This window comes from Lampris incognitus, chromosome 2 (assembly GCF_029633865.1).
Source record: "Lampris incognitus isolate fLamInc1 chromosome 2, fLamInc1.hap2, whole genome shotgun sequence".
Lineage (NCBI taxonomy): Eukaryota > Metazoa > Chordata > Actinopteri > Lampriformes > Lampridae > Lampris > Lampris incognitus.
In genome coordinates this window covers 126073692-126089689 of record NC_079212.1, presented here as the reverse complement: position 1 = coordinate 126089689, position 15998 = coordinate 126073692, and the positions used below count along the sequence as shown (strand labels likewise).

Genomic DNA, 15998 nt, shown 5'->3' with positions numbered 1-15998 from the left:
CAGAAAACCTCCCTGCTCAATTATCAATTATTTAGTCACACTGTACCTCCATGGTGTGTGTCTTTCCAGAGGATGTCTGGCCATAGGCAAAGATGGTTCCATTGTATCCCCCCAGCACATCTATAATGGAAACCAAAGATAGATGATGAATAACAAGGAGCAAAGCTGAAACAACCAGACAGACAGATACATGGGATAGATAGATAGATAGATAGATAGATAGATAGATAGATAGATAGATAGATAGATAGATAGATAGATAGATAGATAGATAGATAGATAGATAGATAGATAGTCATGTATAAATGGATTGTGGTTGCACACACAAAAAAAACACATTAGCCCCTCTTTTAATTATCCCTCATTCTTACCCAGAGTTTGAGGTTATAATGCTCAGGGCTGAAAAGCAAAACTGCTTGAATGTCAAACTGCCATCACAGCAGGATAAAGTGCAAAATGCCAAATCCCCCCCCCCCAAAAAATGGCATACCAAGTTCAAAGATGGGATGGTGAGGGGTGACCAGAAAGTAATTGCACCAACTTTCAGCTGCAAGCATACGGTACCATTTTTCACAACCAGCCCCCCCCCCCGCACCCCTTTTTGTTCCCCGCTTATAATCTGCCCTTCCTTCTGTGGCCCGCACTCTCAAAGACAAAGCATCCTTCTGGAAAAGTACATATAAACATTTCTGCAAATAAATACAGAGAAGGGCTAACCACGGCTCACAGAGCCACAGATGGCATCAAAATCTCAGCAGCACATTGAGTGTGTTTGCAGGGCCATGAGTCACACCTACACCGAATAAGGAAGGATATCTGCTAGCTTAACACAGCATGCACACATTGTAATTCAGTGCATGCAGTTAACATTTATATTCACCCAATACAACAGCAATTGCTCAACAAAACACTACAAATTTGTTTATGAAGTGGATATATATGTATACATGATACACATATACGTACGCATATGTTTTTCTGTAAAAATTGATTTGGTAAAAGTGCCCTGAAAGACACACCTGAGTGCTACTTGCAGATACTATGTGGGCAAACACCTATGGTAAAATCCCCATCGACGCAAAGCAAATGTTGCACCAAAAAACATTCTGAATTTCAAATATAAATCATGCTTCGCAGTCACACCCCTCAGTCCAGCTCAGAAGCATTTCCTTATCCTCTGCCTCCAGAAAGCCATTCTGGTCATGGGGAGACTGAGGTGAGGTGTGATATAAATAAGAGGATGGTGCTGGTAAAACAACAGTGTGTGAGAGAGAACGAAAGAGAGAGAGAGAGAGAGAGAGGGCGGGGATCAATCTGACTGAGAGGAAATGAAGACAGAGAAAGATAAGGAGAGCTGACAATAAAAGCCCACCACAAAGGAGAATGCAAAGAGAGACAAAGGAGATAGATAGCTAGCTAGATAGCTAGCTAGATAGATAGATCGATAGATAGATAGATAGATAGATAGATAGATAGATAGATAGATAGATAGATAGATAGATAGATAGATAGATAGATAGATAGATAGATAGATAGATAGATAGATAGATAGATAGATAGATAGATAGATAGATAGACTCAAAATGTAAGAAAGGGAGCCAGTGTGTGTGTGTGTGTGTGTGTGTGTGTGTGTGTGTGTGTGTGTGTGTGTGTGTGTGTGTGTGTGTGTGTGTATGGAGATAAACACAGAGCTAGAGAGAGCGAGAGAGACAGACAGAAAGAAAGATAGATAGACCAAATGACAGACTGATAGATACATAGACAGACAGATAGACAGAGGCAGACAGAAAAAAGAGTGAGAGCCAGAGAAAGGCAGCAACAGAGGCAGACCGGTAGACATACAGATGCATAGACAAATGGACAAATAGAGAGAGAAATGAGAAAATAGAGAGAGATGGAGAGACGGAGAAAGAGGGTGGAGGGAAACAGAGGCGCTATGAAACTGGTAATGTACCTTTTTTTACTGCTGACAATCTGAGTCAAAGCAACTCTCTCTGGCCTCCTTCCAGCTTCTCTCTATTTCTCTTCCTTCCTTCCGCAAATTTGAAATCTCTCTTTCATCCCTTTTTTTCACTAAACCCCCAATTTCAATTTTTCAACCCCCCCACATTCCCACCCTCTGGCTCCCTCTCGTTCTTCTCAGGTTTTGCAGTAATCTCACAGTCATATCTCTTCGCAGTGGTATCTTTTACTGGCTATATCTACCGCCGGTTTAGTGAAGTCTTTACTCTTTTTGAAGGTGGCAAAAAATTGGAACCGTAAAGCCAGGGGGAGGAACCCGCAGACAGAAGAAGAGAAAGAAAGGTGTTGAATCGGGGGGGGGGGGGGGCTTGGAGATAGAGCCAGACATGACTGACTGTCACTGAGAAGTTGAATTTGTTTGATCTACACCTTTAAGGTATGCTGACCCTGCTGTGCTAACGATAAGCACGCGCTTTATGTTTCTTGCATTTTGATTATCTTACCTGAAGGTTTCATGTCAGCTGTCATGTCCTGGAAATTGGTTTTCTGACTGTGCGTGAACAGCGCAGCTGATATATACAGAGTTACTTGGTTGAAGGCGGTGGGGGTGTGGAGGAGGGGGCCGGTATAGATGAGATGGAGCGAGGTGTGCAGAGAGAACTGACAAAGCAGATAAGGGAACCTGAGAATATGTGGGGGGTTTTCTCATATATATATATATATATATGTGTGTGTGTGTGTGTGTGTGTGTGTGTGTGTGTGTGTGTGTGTGTGTGTGTGTGTGTGTGTGTGTGTGTGTGTGTGTGTGTGTGTATTTATATATATATCCGATTTCACCTTACCTCTTCTGCCTGTCATGTGTCAAGGGATAGTGAAATGAACTGTGGTGCCGTGACTCACCTTTGACGATGTGCTTGGCGCAGGTATTGTAGACTTGCTCCTGGGTGGTATTAACAGGGAAGACCCGGTCAAACACATAAGATTTCCCCTGTGAAGTCCAGGAAAACCACAGTCAATACTTGGCACAACATGTGGGGTTTAGAAAGCATTCAAACCTGCTGTCCATACCTCAGCTCTCATGTATTAATTGCTGTGAATTCTGTCTTGATAAGTGTGTATGTGTGTGTGTGTGTGTGTGTGTGCGTGCGTGCATGCCATTCTCTCCCTCTTTGAATGATACTGTGAACACAGTGTGTTTTAAATGCATATAGCACAGCATAGGTCGTGAGGAAAATGCTGTTACTGGGGGGGGGGGGGACACATCATCTAGTATGTGATTCCATCAGAGGTATATGACTTAAGGACTCAAGCAGCAGCGTGAGGGAGTGGAGAGAAGAGGCATGGAAGAGGAAAAAAATGTGGAGGGATGAAAGGAAATTAAATGAGCTGGAACCGCATCATGTGTGGGTGTATAAGAGAGGGAAAAGACCAGAAGGAAAAAAGAGAGATGTATTGTCTTTACAGAATAGAATGGATTACATGGATAGAACTGGTCCTCGGCAATATCAGTTGATCAGACAATCAGGTAAAAAAAACAGCCTTTTAGCTCAGTCCACAGATGGAGAAGGGTCAACCAGTCCACAGCTACTCAAATGGCCCTGTAATGTTAGTCATTTATGCAACTTGGCATAGCTCTCAGCAGTTGAGCTAGTCATCCAGCCAGCCATGCAGTCAGGTAATTAGCCAACTTGTTAACTGGCCATGCAGCTGTTTAGTCACCCATTAATCAGAAGGCAAGACACAGGCGGGTGATGAAGAGGCAGACACTGCAATTTAATCTCTTTGAGGGGCCAGACTGTGTGACATTTTCCTTCCTCCACTCTGTGTGTGTGTGTGTGTGTGTGTGTGTGTGTGTGTGTGTGTGTGTGTGTGTGTGTGTGTGTGTGTGTGTGTGTGTGTGTGTGTTTGTTTAATACAAGTGTCAGACAACCTATTCTTACCCTGCTCATCCTGAGAGTGCCAGACGTACCCAGAGTTAGAACAGAATCACCAAGATTGCTAGCTCACCATTAACCTCTGGTTCACATGAACAAGCACTGCCCTTCCCAGAAGGAGCAGAAGGATTTTGTATCTGTTAAGAAAAATCTGTGGATTCTGCACACACCCCTGGTGCATAATCGAAATTACAGGTTATATGTAAAATCATTTCAAAACAGATTGTCAAAGCGAAATAGACATTTGCAGCTGAGTTGTGGAGATTCATAATTAAAGATTCACAATAATAGAGCTTTTAATTTCTTTGATTTGGTAAATTTACTTATTTTCCATACACCTACTAAATCAAGTTCAAGGTGCAGCTGAAGCCTATCCCAGATACTGTGCAGGAGACGGACACCTCGGACAGGATGCAACTCTATCACAAGGCCTGCCTAAGTAGTCCCTCACACATCATTTATACACACATATGGGCAATCTACAATATCCAATTCACCTAATCCACATGTCTTCAAACTGTGGGAGGAAACCAGAGTACTCGCAGGAAACCAATACGCTGTAAACGTGGAGTGAAATCCTTTTTCTAGCCCTTCTACACTCACAAAGGCTGAGTTTGGGCCCAGAGCCCTCTTGCTGATAGACAACAGAGGTCAATGAACAGGAAAGGTTTCGTAGAAGATATTCTCAATCAAGCAACCATGATGACGTTTGGTAGCACACAGGTATTGAAGAATTAAGTGTCAAATGTCTGACTGACTTCAAAATGTTTCTTAATGAATCTGTAAGAGCACCAGCATAGGAAATGTTATTGCGCGCTCTTAAAAGTATGCTACCCTGAACAATTCCCTCTCGTCCGTTGAAATTTGTCACTCTGCTCCATATTTATTATTGCATTTCAGTCAGGACCACTTAATACAGTGAAAACTTTATTGCCACCTGCAGTAAGTTATATTTGGTGGCATGTCTCTTTTCTGGGATCTCCCTGCCCTTCGTGGAAAGCCTAAAGCAGGGGGAGCAACCGCAAAGACCCCCCATAGTGTACAGAACAGAGCAGGCATCAATGACAACAGAAATGACACTGATTAAGTCGGACACAGCATGAAAAGGAGGAGCTGGGGTGGAGGCCTGGTTGAAAAGTGGCTTGCAGAGAAAGCAGGAAAGGTAGACTGCCTGAAGCAGCTTAAGTAAGGCACCCTTGTATGAGATTTCCCAATTGGATGCATAGAAGATAATCAGCCAAAACATCAGCTGATGTGGGCTGGCTTTGGGATCTGCTGCTATCAGCTGTGATCGTGAGCTGAATTTGGATTTGCTTTCTTTGGATAAAGAAGCCCGAATTATTGTTAAAGTACACTGTACTGTCTGGCCAAACGAAGGCAGGAGAATAACACTCAACACATCTTTTCCCCAAGGTCATGTTTTGAGTCAAATATCTCTTGAATTCAGACTTTTTAAATTGTGCTAATAATCTTATGAAACACACAAGTACTGTTGTCATGTGAGGACTGCAGATTCTTGTGGATTCTTCAGTATTTTGGTTAAAAATGCAAGATGAATACACAACCAGGCAATGCAATTTTGATTAATTCAACAATAATTGACTGCTCAGAAGAACATAGTACATCCTATGTAAGACCAATGTGTATAAAATGCTTTCAGGATTCTATTACAGTACTTTCCTGACTTTTTTTTGCTGCCCAAATATCCAAAAAATATATTGATCAGTGGTTCTATGGCTTATGTATAAAACATAAGGCAGTGTTTCTGCTGTCTGTGCAAGACAGTGGTTCCGCATTTTAATAAAATTGCCATGCACTCTTTTCCTAAACTATACCTAAATGTCACGACAAGAAATGCATCACGTCAATAGACGGGTTTCCCGTTTACAAACATTACTGGGTGCGTACGCAGCCAGGAGGCAAAACCGCTTTGATAGCTCAAAAGATTATGAGATGCATGATCTTCTGAAAGCTACCAAAGCAGTTCAACAGTGAAAATGAACATTTTCCACCCATCCTTTTGGCGGTTTGTGCAGTTTATTGCACAACAACTGCGCGTCATCTCTGCTGTATCTGAGCTCTATCTTGGTTAAAATCTTTGCACTGTTGCTGCTTTCTGCCCCCTAGTTGCGCACGCATCTGTGATGACGTTGCACGGAAACCCTCCAATTTCCACTATAAGAAAACGTTCAAAATTAAATAAGATTCATTCTGATTGTTTAAAAAAAAAACAAGGTATGCAGGGCATTGTTTTTGTATTCTTTGCTCAATATTCTTTCATGGTCATTTCAACACCACGTCTTTTTCTCCAAAACAGATCTGATCAATCTCATGACGAGATCGAAGATGGCGCCGTACTATGGCGACTCGCTACGAGCGCCCAGTCAAATCGTCCCCAGCACAGGTGCACCTAATCACAGGCCAACCAGTGCGCAGGTGTCACTCATACTGGCTGATGGCAGGCCGATAGGAAAATGTCACGCCTGTTGGCTGCTGATCCTCTGGCCAGTGATCATGTCAAAAGAGAGCCATCAAAGCCGTTAAAAGACACTATAGGGACAAACTGGAAAATGACTACAGTGGCTGTGACTCGTGGTGGATGTGGAGGGGGCTGCAGGCGATTACGGACTATAAATCTTAACCCAGGGTGGGTATCAACACCTCTCTGCTTCTCTCAGATGAGCTGAACAACTTTTATACCCACTTTGAGGCTCACAACTTGGACCCAGTTACCGCAGCACAGTGCCAACCCGATGAGGTCGATCTACAGGCGACAGAGGCTGATGTGAGTAAAACTTTTAATAAAAGAGTTAAGGCTCATAAAGCTGCTGGCCCAGACGGCATCCCTTCCTGTGTCCTCAGGGCATGTTACACTCAGCTATCTCAGGTTTTTACTCACATTTTAAACCTGTCCCTGTCATTGTGTGTGGTTCCACCATGTTTTAAGAAAATCACCATTGTGCCTGTACCAAAGAAAACACCCGTCTCTTGCCTTAATGATTACCAATCTGTTGCCTTTACCTCTGTTATTATGAAGTGTCTGGACAGATTAGTAATATTGTATATAAAATGTAACATTCCTGTTAACCCTTGACCCTTTACAGTTTGCCTGCTGTTCCAATAGATCTGTAGATGATCCTATCTCACTTGCTCTGCATACTACTTTAGTACACATTGAAAAGAAAAATACCTATGTCTGAATTTTGTTTATTGATTCAGCTCTGCTTTTAATACAATTGTACCATCCAAACTAGTGTTGAAACTCAGAGGTCTTGGTCTGGGCAACTTGATCTGTAATTGGCTATTTGATTTCTTGACAGGCAGGCCCCAGACTGTGAGAATAGGTAAAACATACTCATCCGTATTAGTTCTTAGGACTGGTGCGCCTCAGGGCTGCTGTCTCAGTCCCCTATTGTACAGTCTCTTTACACATGACTGTTCTCAAATATGACAACAACGGCATCATTATATTTGCAGATGACACCACAGTGATTGGACTAATAAGCAACATTGATGAGACGGCCTATAGGGAGGGAAGTGGAAGATTTAACTATATGATGCCATGATAACATCCTCTCTCTAAAAGTCAATAAGACAAAGGAAATCATTGTTGATTTTAGAATCATCAGAGAAAATCACATTCCTATTTCCATCAATGGTTCATCTATTGAAATTGTGGACAGGTTTAGATTTTTCTCGGCTTACACATCACAGACACCCTCACATGGTCTCTCAACACCAATTGCATCCTCAAGAAGGCACAGCAGACTGTATTTTTCTGAGGCATCTCAAGAAATTTGGTATGAGTACCAAAACTCTTATGAACTTTTATCACAGTACCATCAAGAGTGTCTTCACAGGCGTTATCACAGTGTGGTTTAGCAACCTGACTGCTCAGGACTGTAGACTGCTTTAAAGGACTGTTTTATTTATTTAGGCAATGCACGTGCCGTTTCCTGCCATGCTACGTAGCTAGCTGACAATATGATTAAATATTACCAACTGTGGCAATATAATTTAAAAGAAATTAATGCAATATTACTAAAAATAAATAAATGCAAACTACATTTTGCAAGACTTCAGACAACATCCTTACAAGACAGAACTCTGCTTGATTTAAGCGTAGTCAAGATGTTACAATAAAAGAATCACGTCAAAGACCCTGTCCATCAGTTGATTTCCTGTGAAAACGTGAGCCAGGGGAGTTATTCGACAAGAGTTCTGGCCATATGCCATTGGGTTAATCGGATGGGATAAGGGGAAAAACTAGAAATAAAGTTACAAATAAAATTGTGTATGGAATGGGATTTTTTGCTGCATGCATGTTTGTGTTTTATCATATTGTAACGTGCATGGATTAGTAGACACGCTGGCCGCTGGCTGGCGGGTCTGACCCTTTAGTCGAGCGGTTAGCAATGCCTCCTGTGGTGCGGGCGATACGGGTTCGCTTCCCGGCCGCAGCAGTTCCTGTGGTTGCATTGTCCCCCGAATTCGCTACAATATATAAAGGAGCAACATTGCCTTTAGAATGTGTATTACTCAATTTCCTCTGACAGATTTTCCCTTCAATGACAAATTTGTAATACTTTCTTTATAGAAGTGAAGCAAATAGAAATATATACTATAATATAAAAGTTGTTCTGGTGCAGGCGACGCCTGGAGGATACATGACGAGGGCATTTGGGAATCAGATGTGCGTAAGGACCATCTGCTATGGATTATTTCTTCACATCCATTTCCCTGTGTCACATTCACAAGAGGCCTCAGTTTTTAGCAAAGGTCAAGTGTTGAGCAACAGAAGAACATGTGCTCATTTGGGACATGTGGGAGCTACAGATCAAAACAATCCTTTGGTTTTTCTGGGATGTTTGGACTCATACGTCCGACTAATTTTCTTTGTTTATGGGTCACATGTCTTGAGTGAACCATTGTGTTTAAAGGATGTGATGGGGAGTCGTTCTCTCTCAAGGACACAGAGAACTTGTGAGCAGGGCTCCATCACTCTTGACGAGCTTCTTCTTCTCTCTCGGAGTGCACGCCCATTTATAAACCTGAGTGATCAGACCAAGTCTCCAGATTTTGAAGCTGCTCTCCTTATTTTAACTCTAACAATAGGGGTCAATAGAACTTTGTTAGACTTGATATTTGAGTGAATGAGAACAGACTCCAAAGAAATGACAGTGGTTGCAACAAAACATTTTTATCTTGATCCAGGTCATTCATTCATTGTCCACTTAATCTGATTTAAAGTTTCGGGATTCGAAAGACTATTAGCTATCAGAGAATGCCAGTCCACCACAGAGATTCGGCTACTGCTGTGAACTATTTGTATTGAAAGTATCATTTTTATTTTCGTTTTATTTTGTTTGTACCAAAAGTAAAATGAACAACGAGGCAAGAAACATGTACTTGTGCAGGTGAAGTAAAATCCTGCAGCGGGTTATATGCAATCCTCATCTTTCATCTACCTAGATATACACTTACAAACACTATAAACATACACACAAGCACTGAACAAAATAACATAATTATGTACCCAAAAACGGAAATTGAACTTCATCATATGTGTTGAATTGCAATCACGGTCTCTTTTAAAAACCTTTAAAAATCTGAGAGAGGGTGTTTTCCACCAGATATAAGTGGCAATTCCAGAGCTGAGCACCTTTACATCAGAAAGAAAACTGACCTCTCTTTATATGTTACAAAGCAAGGCATAGATGTTTAGACTGTCTGGTGGAGTGCTTATAAAACTCTGAATTTGTACTATTTGTGTATAAAATACTCTGGCAAGACTGCATCATGGAATATAATTCTGAATGTAAGATCACCTAACCCTTGTGCAGACCCCAACAATTTGAATAATTTTTGCCCAATCTCAAATTTACCATTTCTTTTTAAAACACTTGAAAGAACAGTCGCATCTCAGTTACACGCTCACTTGATGCACAAGAATCTGTTTGAACAAGTCCAGTCTGGTTTTCGCTCCATGCACAGTACGGAGACAGCCTTGGTGAAAATTACTAATGATCTGTTGATGGCAGCTGACTCTGGGCTATTAACCGTACTTGTCTTTCTTGACCTGATCGCAGCCTTTGATACCATCTCACACAACATCCTCCTAGAGAGATTAGCTTCAACTGGAATAACTAGCACCCCCATTGACTGGTTTAGATCATATCTCTCTGGCCACATTCAGTTTGTCCAACTTAAAAATTTGAGCTCACAGTCCTTTCCTGTTACTACCGGTGTTTCCCGGGGCTCTGTATTGGGACCCCTCCTGTTTATTATTTACCTATTACCTCCTGGCCACATTTTCAGGAAATTTGGCATTCAATTTTACTGCTACACGGATGACACCCAGCTTTATCTATCATCAAAGTCTACCTCCACTCTTCCACCATTTCCCTTTCTGACTGCCTACTAGAAATTAAATCCTGGTTTTCATACCACTTCCTCAAACTTAATAGTGAGGAAACCAAGGTCCTCTTAGTAGGTACTAAATCTACTTCAGCTAAACCTGCTAGTTTTCCCCTAACTATTGACAGTTCTATAGTTCCTCCATTGCCTCAGGTTAAGAGTCTGGGTGTCCTCTTGGACAGTACATTATCTTTTGAAGCTCCCATCAACAATGTTGCTCAGTCTGCATACTTCCACCTATGTAATATTAATCGTCTCCACCCATCACTTACACCTAACAGTACCGCCAAGATACTGCTTCTCACCTTTAAGGCCCTTAATAACCAGCTCCTTCATATCTTTCTGAACTCCTTCATAGCCACACACACTCCCGCACTCTCAGATCCTCTTCTGCTCTCCAACTTACTACACCTTTGGCCCGCTTGACTACCATGGGGTCTAGAGCCTTCAGTCATTCTGTCCCCCGCCTATGGAACTCTCTCCCACAAGACATTCAGAACATTGACTCTCTTTCAACCTTCAAATCCCATCTCAAAACGTACCTTTTCAAACTGGCATATTCAGTCTGATCCACGCTTCATTGAGTTTTGTGCAAATGATAAATAAAAACTTATTTTATACCACAACTGAGGGCTAACTCCTACGCTGGTTTTTCGCCCAAATCCGAGCACCGCAGAAGGGGAGATCTGCACTGCACTGAGTGCACTCTTCTAGTTGTTCCTGAGGTTGATTCTTCTTTTTTCTTCTTCTTCTTTTTTTTATCCAGAGAGCAACTGTTTGGATGTTTTTTTCAAGTGGTGTAATCACACCAACAGATACTGTATAAACAAGTTCCCAGTCAGAACTGATTAGATCTCGCTCTTTACCCTGCGATGAAGTCCCAATGCTACATACACATACAAGTCTAACAATACAGCAAACTATTAACACACAGGAAGAGAATGCAAACAGCAGAGAGGGAGAGAGGGATGATAAAGCGAGTTAGGAATCGTGAAATGGCCCTTTTACGCAAATGGAAGGCACACAAGACATCAAACCATTAAGAAGGAAGGAAAAGGGGGAGAGGGAGAGAGAGATGTTGATGGAAAGTGCTAGGAATCATAATTTGGCCTTTGTTGGGGTGAGTTAAATTGAGTCAGTTATGTAAGGTGGATGAAAAACAGCCTTTTGCCAGTCATTTGTTATGCTGGCTTCCCTGTTGAAGTGCTAATCTGAGCCTTCACTGCATAAAGATGATCCGTCTCCATCTGCTCTACCTGTCTCTCTGTATGTGTCTGTCTTACTGCACTTAATATGCACAGACCAGAACAGATTCCTTTGTTTGTCAATTTAAATGTTAGCCCTAAACTCTGTGTGTGTGTGTGTGTGTGTGTGTGTGTGTGTGTGTGTGTGTGTGTGTGTGTGTGTGTGTGTGTGTGTGTGTGTGTGTGTGTGTGTGTGTGTGCGTGCAAGTGTTTGTTCAGGTTGGTAGGAGGACGGTTGAATCCTTGTGTATGTACATAAGTATTCATGTACATGAGTATGTGCATGTGTTTCTTTGAGTGCTTCTCATTTGTGTAGCTATCCCTTTGAGTGTTTGTTCATGCGTACACGATAGTGTGTTTTTTTCATGCGTACACGTGTGTGTGTGTGTGTGTGTGTGTGTGTGTGTGTGTGTGTGTGTGTGTGTGTGTGTGTGTGCGTGCAGTTCACATATGCAGTCCTGTTTAAACATGCAGACACTGCTCACACCCATTAGCTTTTGTGTGCCATGTCAAACAGCCCATATGCTGTCCAACCCAAGCATGCAATCTGCTGTCTGACAGGAGACAAAGAAAAAGGAAGGATTGGATGGAGGGGAGAGGCTGCCAGAAAAAAAAAGAGCAGGGGATAGATAAGGAGAGGGAGAAAAAGAGGAGAGAGGAAATTGAAAATGGCAAGATAATAAACAGAGAAACAGGGGAAAGAAAAAACGATTAATAAAGAGAAAAGAAAAGTGAGAGGACGGTGCCCTTTAAATTAAACGGTACAGCAAAAGAAAGAGAGAGCAAAGGAGAGACTGGGATGACGAGAGTAATATATAACCAAAACAGGTGCACGCTAGAGAGGGAGGGAAGGAAAAATGAGGAAATCAAATTGAGGGACAGGAAGAAGGAAGAAAAAGCGAAAGAACTAAAAAGAAAAATGAAGGAGACAGGCTCAAGAGAGAGCAAAAGAAAAGGGAGAGAGAGAGAAGGAGAGGGAGCGAGATCTGGTTACCACAGCTGCTGAATTTAAACGATGAACTGCTGGTAAGCACAGTGTTAATGGGCAAGACCCTGGGGGCCAAAGAGGCTTTTCACCAGCGGGTGGGTGGGGTTCATCTAGGCAAGTGTATACACACACACACACACACACACACACACACACACACAGACAGGTGATTGAAATTTAACTCTCGGCTTTTTACCATCTTGCCATTCCATATTGCTCCATACCAAGCATTACCCTGAGCACACAGGAGACAGTTTGCTGAATATTAAAAGGCAGAGTTTGATGAGATGCTGAGAGGATTAGCGGTGTGTTCTCTCTTTCCCTACACTCTGGTGAACAGGCAGGCAGGCAGGCAGGCAGACAGACAGACATATACACACACAGACACACAGGTAGGCAGGCAGAAAGACAGGCAGAGAGACAGACAGGCAGGCAGGCAAACAGACAGATAGAGAGGCAGACAGAGAGGCAGACAGACAGACAGACAGATAGAGATGCAAACTGCTCGTTTTGCTGTGAGGTCCCTTTCACTGCTCTGGTGTTGGTTTGTCAGATCAGTGTGAGTGGCGGTGGAGGTGGTGGAAGGAGGAGGAGGAGGAGGGGGGAGGGGTGTCTGTCCTGCACTCCTCTGTCAGAAGCATTACAAGGCTCCATCTCCCTCACCCGCTCTTTTTGTCTCTCAATTCAACTCAAAAATGCTCTGTTTGCATGAATGCACCATTGTTAATACTGTCCACGTGTCTAACTACAATGAGAGATAACCATATGTATATAATATCAGAAAACTACAAATGGAAGAGGGGAAAAGGAAAAGAAAAATCTGTGTGTATGTGAGTGGGTGGGTACTCATGAGAATACATGTCTGTCTCTTGGTCGCTGGGTATTCAACCTCTGTTTGTCTTTCTGTATGTATTGCTCTTTCTGTGTGTGTGTGTGTGTGTGTGTGTGTGTAAGTGCATGTGTCATAGCCCATCTTTGTATTGAATGTATACAATGGTACGTATCCACACACACACAATCACTCTCTCCCATGCTTCGTGAGTGCATCTTTCACTGTCTGTCCATGTCTCTCTTTCTCTCCCACTCATTAATTCACTTGGCCTTTCTCTTTCTAGCACACACACACACACACACACACACACACACACACACACACACACACACACACAGGCAAGCATGGGCACACTCATTAACACATGCACACAATTCACACACACACGCACGCACATGCACACACACACACACACACACACACACACACACAGACACAGAGTGAGAATGACAGGAGGCTGCCACTGGCTGCTACATTCTTTAAGCTAATCAGGCTTCCAGCTGAAGATAACAACATCATTAGCAGTTCACTCAACAATAGAGAACCCCTCAGTGCCATTCACTTCCACAAAAACCCCAAGTCAGACAATGTTGCCAAAATTCAATGAATTTCATAATTCGCTCCGCTGAAAAACCTAGGCCTAGTAGGCTGGCACAATGCTTCAGGGTGAATAAGTTTTTGTTAAAAATGAAATGCATTGCTATTAAGAGTCAGTATTTGGAGTTTAACAGTAGATCACGGCCGCTGAGGATGCACAAGTCAGTGTATTCTTAGTGCCGATCCCAAGCCCGGATAAATGGGGAGGGTTCCACCAGGAAGCGCATCTGGCATAAAACCTTTGCCAAATCAAATATGTGGAGCTTAAATCCGATTTCCATACTGGATTGGTTGAGGCCCAGGTTACCAACGACTGCCACCAGTACAGTTGGCCAGCAAGATCCCGGTGGAAACTATGTTACTGTTGGGCGAAGGAGAAGGAGAGGTGGAAAGGCATATCCAGAGGAAGCAGGAGAGAAGGAAGGGTAGGAGTGTGGAGGTGAGAGTCGGAACTTTGAATGTTTGCACTATGACTGGTGAAGGGAGATAGCTGGCTGATAGGATGGAGAGAATAAAGGTAAATATGCTGTGTATGCAAGAGACCAGGAGTAAGGCCAGGAGCATTGGAGGTGGGTTCAAACTCTTCTACCATGGTGCGGATAGGAGGAGAAATGGGGTAGGGATCATTCTGAAGGAAGAGTATGTCAAGAGTGTGTTGGGGTGAAGAGAGTGTTGGATGCAGTGTTGTAGTCGAGTCACTAAACCTCGAGTCCGAGTCGAGTCTCGAGTCCCCAGTGTTCGAGTCCAAGTCCGAGTCCGAGTCACCAAAGAAAAGTCGAGTCGAGTCCGAGTCGAGTCACTATTACCCGAGTCCGAGTCCGAGTCATCAAGGTTGAGTCTGAGTCGAGTTCCAAGATGGCTCCAGTGATCCACTCGGGCACAGTCAAAGATCTGACATACAAATAAAAAAGGTCTACATTAAAAAAAAATGACACAGCTGTCACCATTTCAAAGGGAGTTTATTTACTTTGTGACATGATAGCCAAACAAATGCACACCCACACACTTGCACACATGCACGCACGCACACACACATTTTTAGAACAGTCTGAATTTCTTTGACATTCTGAACATTGGATGTGCTTCAAAACACATTGATAGCTGTGAATAGCATGATATTAGCAAATGGTGGAAACAGTATACAGAAGTAAGTTCTACAGCATACAATACATTCATAAAAACTAGTCAAAAGACATTGTCTCTCAGGAATAGTTAGGAACAAAAGGCTGGTGGCATTAGTTTTAAGCATACACGTTGCATTTCAAAAACATAAGATCTGACAGCATGGAACTACTCAACCTTGCACGGTGAGGCCTCATCAAAATGCCTCCATGACTAAATACCCTTTCAATGGGCGCACTGGAGGCAGGGATAGAGAATACCTGTGTGGCAATCTGATAGAGGGTAGGGAATTTGGATTTGTTTTGCTGCCAAAATCTGAGGCACGGGACTGAGTCAGAGTCCTTCTCAGTGATCAAGTCGAGGTATGCAGTCAACTGAGCCTGGCCAGACGGCTTCTTCTCGGTGGAGGAGGGAGTCCTCCTATAGTGGGAAAACATTCTCAACTGCTTCTCAGGAGGAGACTCTGAAAGTTCACCTTCCCCTGGTCCTGTTGCTTCCGCTGCATCTGCTGTTGATACCGCTTGCTTGTCACCTTCTGCCTTTATATACTCTGAAATGAGAGGGGGCATGGGGGACTCATTACAAATATGTTATTATTGACTAGGCCTACATGACAAATGACACGCCTATGTGCTTTATTGTAACACCTTCAATGATATAAACATCACAACAATCAAATAGTTAATCACTTAACTAACGTTAATCAAAACATTTCTCACCTTTGATCTCAGTCTTCAGCACATCTTTGATGTCACTGTCCAGCTGCACATCATGTTCTAGCCACTGGAAGCCAAATGCTGGGTCCAACACAGATGCTATGAAGTAGGCATTGGTGAAAGGAAATTTGGTGGGGCCTCTTCCTTCAGCTGGCTCACAGCCTGGTATCTTGACTGCACTGAAAA

The 15998-nt window shown here is 42.8% G+C and overlaps 1 protein-coding gene across 1 annotated transcript in view; it reads right to left on the bottom strand.

Moving 5' to 3' along the window:
- Positions 1-15998, bottom strand: part of kif5ab (kinesin family member 5A, b) — a 157421-nt gene that overhangs the window by 115261 nt on the left and 26162 nt on the right. Inside the window, exons 2-3 of the mRNA XM_056301645.1 lie at positions 2863-2950; positions 47-120 (exon numbers count right to left, since the gene is read on the bottom strand). Coding sequence (XP_056157620.1) covers positions 47-120; positions 2863-2950 — 162 coding nt within the window. The remainder of the gene's footprint in view (positions 1-46; positions 121-2862; positions 2951-15998) is intronic.